Below are 8325 nucleotides of genomic sequence, written 5' to 3'. Positions count from 1 at the left end.
TTCTGACAATATGAGGTTTGAACAATTTTTATTGACACTTTTAACAGCAGTTAACCAATGTGAAAAGGCCAATACTATTGTGCAGGGGCATAGCTCTGTCTTCTCAAGTGTGATTTCTACACACCCTCCCTCCCCTGCATTTACCAGCTGGCAGAGATGGGAGGCAGCGTCGTGGCCGTAATAGACTTTCTGGACTGTTTTGCTGGCTGGCGGCGTCGTTGATGTCATGCACTTTCCGGACATTTTCAACATCTTACCTAATGTTTACTATTATGTGTACACTAATGCAAATTGTAATTCACCCTGGTCAATCCTGGAAGGGGGATTACCACATGTGAGGTCCTTTCTCAAGGTTTCTCTTTTCTCCTCACACTGAGGTTTTTGAGTTGTTCCTTGCCCGCATGCTGGTTTAAGATCAGGTAATTGTGTAATTTTGTAATTGTAATCCTGTGCAGTCCTTTGAGACATTTTTGTGATTAAGGGCTATATAAATAAATGTGACTTGACTTGACCCTCCCAAGCAGCATCCTCCAGTCCTCTGCCCGGGATGCTCAGATGGGTCCTCTCCCTTCTTGCTTCTACTTTCCACAACCACCCGAATAGCCAGGCCGTTGCTGCCGGGACCCCCACAGTGGAGCTCCGGTTACCTCCTCCGGGTGGGTGCAGATGACTTCTTTATGGCTGCGTCCTAGGCTTGCTGCTCGCAGATTGTATGGTATCTGTAGCCATTTGGAGCACAGCCATGGGGGGGTCTGCCTGCACCTCCTTATCAGCAGGTTTCTGGAGGTCCAGATGGCGTCTTTGATGGCGGCGAGAGTGAGCCACTCATTGGCAAAGTCGTTCTGTGACCTTTTCGACCGACTCACCCCGTAAAGCACGTACTGTGCGTCAGGTACCTCCACTGCTGGCAAGTCCGGGAATTTTCCTTGGTGGCCGGCTATTGCCCACAGGTCCTCGGCAGCGCTGCACTCCCAAAAAAAGGTGCCTCACCGACTCCTGGGGGCTACAGCCAGGTCGAGGGCAGGTCGACATCGCTGACATTCCTCGGTAGTGCATGACGGCTCTGACTGGGAGAACCCCATGAGCCACCATCAATGACAGGTCCCGTAGTCTGTTTGGGAGGGCAGGATGATTTACGTTGCTCCAGACCGTTGTAGGCTCGCCAAACGCAAGCCCCTGCATAGGACTATTATTTTTCACCCTCCTTTATCTTTCATTCACAAAAGACAGGGCAAAGGGTTTAAGTCCAGCTACAATAGCCTCCCTGTGTGGAATTTGCATGTTCTCTATGTGCTTGCGTGGGTTTCTTCCGGGCACTTGGGTTTCCTCCCACATTCCAAAAACATGCATGTCAGGTTAATTGGCCGGTCCAAATTGTCTCTAAGTGGGACTGGGCGAGTGGGTTGTCTGTATCTGTGTGCCCTGCAACAGGCTGGCAACCAGTTGAGGGTGCCCCTTGCCCACTGCCCGAAGATGGCTGGGATGGGCTCCAGCACCCCCGCGACCTTACTGAGGATAAACGGTGCAGATAATGGATGGATGGAAAAAAGTGAATAATTTTCTTTAATAATTGACTAGAACAGAATATATTGCTACATTATGAACAAAGTTATTTTTGGGGTCAAATAAAGCTAAAAATGAAAAGACAACAATGAAAAAGGAAACAAAGTAAAGGGCTAGAATAGTCAAAAACACAAGGGAAACGAGAAAAGCAAGAAAAAAGTCAGAAAAAGAGGACTAATGCAAGCTTCAGACTATTGTTACATCATCCACTGATCTAAAACCAACATGAGGGAAAGAAAAAACTCAAAAAGGATGAGGAGAATGAAGAAACCTTGAGGGGGGACCGCTCATGAAGTAACCCCTCTTTCAGGATGACCAGGCTGCAACGGATGTTGCAATAACAAAAATATAATGTAAAATAATTAAAGTGTCATATAAAATAAAAAATAAAATAAAATGGATGCAGTATTAACAAACAATACAGAGACATTGACAATATACATAAACACAGGAAAAAAAGGTCAACAATAATTTGTGAATATCCTAGCGTTATCCATTTTTTGTCCAAACAAGGGGGCGTCTCACATGATCCTATCAAAAAAGGTGTGTTCCGAAAAAGACCAATCAGAAACCTTGAAACAGCGAGGCACTTCCCTTTCGGATAGTGGCTAGGAGCCAATGACGTGCCCAACTCTTGTTTTATAAGCTCGTAGTATTGACCAATAAAAAGGTGAGAACCTTCAACATAGACCAATCAGAAACCTACTAACCCGTACGGTCGATGACGACACCATATCCGTCCCCTTTGAGGGGGCTCAGAGGCAGTTTGCTGTCAGCTGGTGTGTTTGTCTTCAACTTGTACACAAAGTAGTGTAAAAAATAAAATAGTCGAAAAAGTGGAAGATAAATTTAAAACAAAGTAACCGGGCAGTAAAGAAAAACTTATAGCGGCTCGGTAGGGTCTTATGACGGGGTCCGTGTGTTAAAAATTACTCCCCGGGCTAACCCGCTAGCTGGTTAGCCATTTGTTCGCAGTCATGGCTTCTCGGCAGCCGAGTTCCAGACAGCGGGAGAGGAAACAGCAGCGAGACGACGATGACGACGACGATTCGGAGGCCGACGAGACGGGCCCAAGCCGGAGTCCCAGCCCCAGTCCCAACCGGCCTCCGCGGAGGTCGCAAATCATCCACAGCGGCCACTTCATGGTATCTTCGCCGCACAGCGAACACCCGCCGAAGAAGGGCTACGACTTCGACACCGTCAACAAACAGACCTGTCAGACGTATCACTTTGGAAAAGCCAGCACATCGCACATTTCCATCGACGCTTCGCTCACAAAACTCTTCGAGTGCATGACGCTAGCCTACAGGTACGTAGACATGTAGAGAAACATCTTCAAGAAAGTTTATTTTCATTCGAAAATCCTTTAGGACAAGGGATGCTTGATAGGCAAGGGTTGGAAACACAAAATGTCGAAAGAGCCATATTGCCCCAAACATAAAACATGTTTATATTAATTGCTGTTAATAGTGTCAATAAAATTGTTCAAACCAAAAAACACAGGGTTGGGTAGGGTTACTTTAACTTGATTATTTGTAATTACTTTTGGATTCCTCCAATACCAAATATGCAAATAAAAGACAAAAGAAACCACATATGAATAAAATTACTAAATTTTGTGCAGGCTTGGGGAGTAACGGCAAAAATGATGTTTGCATGCTGTTTGGATTTATTTTCATTTTGTTTGAGATCAAAGCCAGGAGAGAAAGCTTACCACGTGTTGTGAGTCATAATTTTATTCATATTTAGTTTATTTTGTCTTTTATTAGCATATTTGGTATTGGAGTAATCCAAAAGTAATTGAAAGTAATCAAGTTAAAGTAACCCTACCCAACCCTGTGTGTGTGTACATATATATATATATATATATATATATATATATATATATATATGGGCAGCACGGCGGCACAGTGGTTAGCGCGTGTGCGGCACAGTTCTGAGGTTGTGGGAACCTCCTGCGTGGGTTCAAATCCAGCTCCCGGACTTCCTGTGCGGAGTTTGTATGTTCTCCTCGTGCTTGTGTGGGTTTCCTCCGGGCACTCCGGTGTCCTCCAACATGCCAAAGACATGCATTTCAGGTGGATTGGCCGGTCCAAATTGTCCCTAGGTGTGAATGAGCGAGCGAGTTGTCTGTCCCTGTGTGCCCTGCGATTGGCTGGCAACCAGTTCAGGGTGTCCCCTGCCCACTGCCCCCAATGATTGCTGGGATGGGCTTTGGAACCCCTGCGACCATAGAATATACCTTTATTGTCATTGTTACTAAATGGATTGAACATATTGTGACAACGAAATTGGACGTGGCACTCCAGGATCACATTTTACAGTGAGAATAAAAGAAAACGGGAGCACGGCGGCGCAGTGGTTAGCGCTTGTGCGGCACAGTTCATGTCATGGGAACCTCCTGCGTGGGTTCAAATCCAGCTCCAGACTTCCTGTGCGGAGTTTGTATGTTCTCCCTGTGCTTGCTTTGGTTTCCTCCAGGCGCTCCTGTTTCCTCCCACATTCCAAAAACATGCATTTCAGGTGAATTGGCCGGTCCAAATTGTCCCTAGGTGTGAATGAGCGAATGAGTTGTCTGTCCCTCTGTGCCCTGCGATTGGCTGGCAATCAGTTAAGGGTGTCCCCTGCCCACTGCCCGGAGATGGCTGGGATGGGCACCTGCAACTTTGTTAATGGCAATGTCATGAAAAAAATATTTATATGTATGTACATGTATGTATATCTATATGAGGTACAATTTTATGTCAGAGCACGACCCAAAATTCGGGTCAGGCCTAAAATGTCAATCATTACGGTCAGGCTGGGCTTCTCTCTCGCTGCCTTTTTTTTGGTAACTATTCAACCCTCATTTTTCTTTTTTTCTTTTTCCGCCCCCCTCTCTTCCAGCCTGTGCTCGGTGCGTTGTTGCGCGAGAGGGGGAGATGGAAGCCATTGCGTGGCCTTTCCATGAAGAAAAAGAAACCAAGGAAAATGATGGGTGGATCATTTATAAATGTCGGCGGGCAAGAAGCCCTCCTCCCAAACAAAAAAAGAAAATTTGGCTTTGCTTTGTGCTCGATCGGTCAAATTAAGTTAATTTGTCGGGCCAGTGTGGGCTTTAATACCCCCTGGACCAGGTTGGGTCAGGCTGGATTTTTTGGGCCCAATCTTACCTCTAATATAATATATTATTCATTGGAAAAGTTAAGAATCTTTGTGTCAAGTTTGTCCTCTACAGAAACCATATATTTTCCATTATCAAACATTTTTGAAAAAGCACAAGGGAGCCACTTGGGCAGGTGTTTCCAACCTTTTTAAGCTTACAGTTGGAGACCCCTGAACTATGAAGTGCCAAAGAGCTGCTCGTTACGGTTAAAAACAAAAAACAAAAAAAGAACAGAACAACCATTGAATTAATTTCCACTACAGCTTATTTAACTCAAGGAAATTTGTGCATACTGTAAAATGACAAAATTACATACTAAAGACTAATTTAAATGATTGATTTAATAATTTAAAAGTCTGCTTTTATTTTTTTATATATATAAATGTTTTACTGGATATGGTAACTTAACTGTTAGTATCATATCTATTATAGAAAGGAGCTAAAGCTCATTTAAACTTCTGCAAAGACACCAATGTGACATTTTAATTTGATATTTTTCGTATTGCCTTAAACATTGCATCTTTGACTTATTTTTCAGTAAAATTACTTCAGGGTGGTTTTCTTTATTGTTCTCCGGTTGATTAATGGTAGTAAGCTACAGTGGTTCCTTAATGAGTGGTGCCTGGTTTTGGCCATATCGTGTCGACATTCAAAACTGCAAGTCGTTGTTTTCCACGATGGAATTTTTTTTTCCTCTTATACTTCTTTAAGCATTGTGTCACAGGCCGCATTCTATGATGTGGCAGGCTATGAGTTTGAAACATGTGCATTAGAGCATATGATTCCTTGTGCCCTTCTACTGCAATTTTACTTTTAAATCCTAGCATCATATTTACCCTAGTATTGTATTCATTTAATGTCAATGTATCATTCTTGATTTTAGAGGCCTGAAAACATGCATGTCAGGTTAATTGGCCGGTTCAAGTTGTCCCTTCGGTGGGAATGAGCGAGTGAGTTATCCGTCTCTGTGTGCCCTGCGCCCTGCTGGCAACCAGTTCAGGGTGTCCCCTGCCCACTGCCCGTAGATAGCTGAGATGGGCTCTAGAAACCCCGCGACCCTACTGAGGATAATGGATGGATGGATATATAATGTTTTGTCTGCGTGTTTGTCCACCCAAGAAAATGGAGAAGGAGTTTAGATATGATCACCATAGTTCACAGGCATTCAAGTAGGTTACCCTGGATGTGAAAATGTCCCCCAAATGCTGACTCAGCATTTTCACAGCAAATAAGTGTAAGAAGAACAGCTGTCGCATCAAAATGTTACAAAAATACATGTGTGAATTATTGGCAATTGGGCCAATACATTTTGAAGGCTTTTTTTCACAAAGCTATATAATTCCTCTGTAAACTCTTGGCTTTTTCTCAAATGATGTAGTAGGCTGAATAAATGTGCATTCTTTGGGGTCTCCAAAAACATTATACAGTGGAACCTCGGTTCTCGACCATAATCCGTTCCAGAACCCTGTTCGAAAACCGATTTGTTCGATCACCAAAATCATTTTTCCCATTAAAAATAATGTAAATCGTTTTAATCCGTTCCAACACCCTGAATGTTTACCTTGAATGTTTAACGCAAAGCTAACCCAGGCTAATCGTACGTTCGCGTTATCGTAATCTTCCGTACGAAAGATTACGCTAACATGAACGTGTAAAAATTAAAAAAAAGAATAAAGAAAATAATTATGAGTAGGATTTCTTACCTTTGTGGTGGTCAGCAGAAGGCGCAGGTGGACGGTGGGGAGAGGAAAATCATCAAAAGTTTTTCAACCTCTTCCAAAACTTGCGGCTGTTGCTTGCTTATAGCACTCACTCCCTTAGCCACATCACTAGATTTCACAGCCTCCTTATTCTTTAGTATTGTACTGATCGTAAATTTAGCCATGCTGTATTCCCTAGCAAGATCAGATACTCGCACACCTCCTTCATACTTTGTTATTATTTCTTTAATTTTTGGTCGGACTCCGATTTGTTTGAACCTAGACACGTTCGAAAACCGAGGTTCCACTGTACAGTATTTGGAATATAAGTGACCATGTTTACAGTTCTTTATACTGTGTATAAAAAATACAAACTCTGTGTACAAAATTTCTACCCATGACCACTTCTTAATCTGTTGTTTTTAGTTGCTTTCTCGTACATAGAAATTAGACTCCCAGTATACTATTTTTTTTAGTTACTACAGTACAAATTTTCACTTGTGAACCTGTCAAAGTGTGTGGTCCAATGGGTTAACAGATTTGCAGGCTCAAATACTGCTCTGCTTCTTTTAAACATATATTTTTAAGTCCATAATTTGTTTGCAGTTAGCCTAAAAATGGAAATTACCAATTTTACTACTTTTGTACATTGAAGATTTATAAAGTTAGGCAATTAAGAAATTTTGTAATAAGCGTTTAGCAAATCAGCAGACAAAATGACTGCAATTGAATTTTTGTAATGGCACAGCTGGAGTTAGGAAGACATTTTAAGGTAAAAAAATCAATTGAAAGAAAACTATTTCCTGCCAAACTACGGTCAGAATCACAGCAGAAGAAATAAACCTCGCTAGCAGTGTAGTTGCCTGTCACTCATAAGAATTATTGAATATTATTCAAATTTCAAATCAAACATTCTTTAATACATATGCCCTAAAACTAAAATTTAGATTACAAAGGCACACCTCTTGATTATTTTTCCTTTCAATTAGTTGAACAATTTCGCAAACAAAAACTGAAACAATTTCAAGAACAGTATAATGAAAGGAGGGTGTCAACTAATAAGACCTAATTATTTCAGAGAAGTGTTTTGTCGACTGTACTATTGGCCCTTAGGTGTGTTCACTGGAATCTCCATGTGACTTATTTCTTACTGACAACCTTATTCAAAGTTCTTCTATGGACACAAAAAGTCCTAAAAACTGGCCCCGACGTCAGTGGCACTTTTATTGTTTATAGTGACAACATCATGCATGCGGGAAGTTACACTCCATTTACATTTCTCCCTTTTCTTTTACACATTTTCCTCTGTCCTGAATTTTCTTTTGACATAAAATGGAAAAACATCTGAGTAGTCCGTGCACGAGAGTGAGATCTAGAGTGACTTGTCAGCCATATTTGTAGAGATGTCTATTTTTGGATGACAGACGAGGATTCCCTCTGACTTTTGAAAAAGGCTTGAACTCGCTGTCGGGACTAATAATAGAGCTGGGAAGTACAACCCGTCAGGCATGTTGTTGTTAGAATTTATTTAGTTGAACCTTGCTCCACATAATTGATGAATCTTTTATTTTTTTATTTTTTTAATAATTTAATAAGAATATTTGACATAAGGGACAAGTAGTAAATACTTATTAGGGACACAGGGATATCACATGGGAGCTAAATTGTTTTGATTCATTTTGCAGTTAAAGGAAAACATTTTTTGGTGTGGTCCTCAACATGGCCTAAAAATCTTAATAAAAATATGATTTCACACATCACTTTAAAAAAGTTTTATGTTTTTAAATGTAAGTATTTTGAGATAAATGCAACTTTGTATTAAGCTCACTTTAAAAACTTCAACTTGGGTTTGAAGTGGCCCCAACGGTTTTTATTGTCCTTGAAAGTAGCATACGGGAAGGGTGACAAAAGCACAGT

At 41.5% G+C, this 8325-nt stretch overlaps 1 protein-coding gene across 3 annotated transcripts in view; it reads left to right on the top strand.

Annotated features, from left to right (window-relative positions):
• Window positions 1-2283: 2283 nt before the first annotated feature.
• Window positions 2284-8325, top strand: part of mlxip (MLX interacting protein) — a 33410-nt gene continuing 27368 nt past the window's right edge. For 2 of the 3 annotated variants that reach the window (XM_088336502.1, XM_088336501.1), the window contains exon 1: window positions 2285-2872. In XM_088336502.1, the coding sequence (XP_088192628.1) occupies window positions 2541-2872 (332 nt within the window). In that variant the 5' untranslated portion in view covers window positions 2285-2540. Of the gene's footprint in view, window positions 2873-8325 lie in introns of all 3 variants that reach the window. The other variant, XR_015850544.1, reaches the window with a different exon arrangement.

The sequence above is a fragment of the Urocampus carinirostris genome, chromosome 5 (genome assembly GCF_059441175.1).
Source record: "Urocampus carinirostris isolate Australia breed hairy pipefish chromosome 5, RoL_Ucar_1.0, whole genome shotgun sequence".
NCBI lineage: Eukaryota > Metazoa > Chordata > Actinopteri > Syngnathiformes > Syngnathidae > Urocampus > Urocampus carinirostris.
Note: the sequence above shows the minus strand (reverse complement) of the source record. Positions and strands in the feature narration are given on the sequence as shown.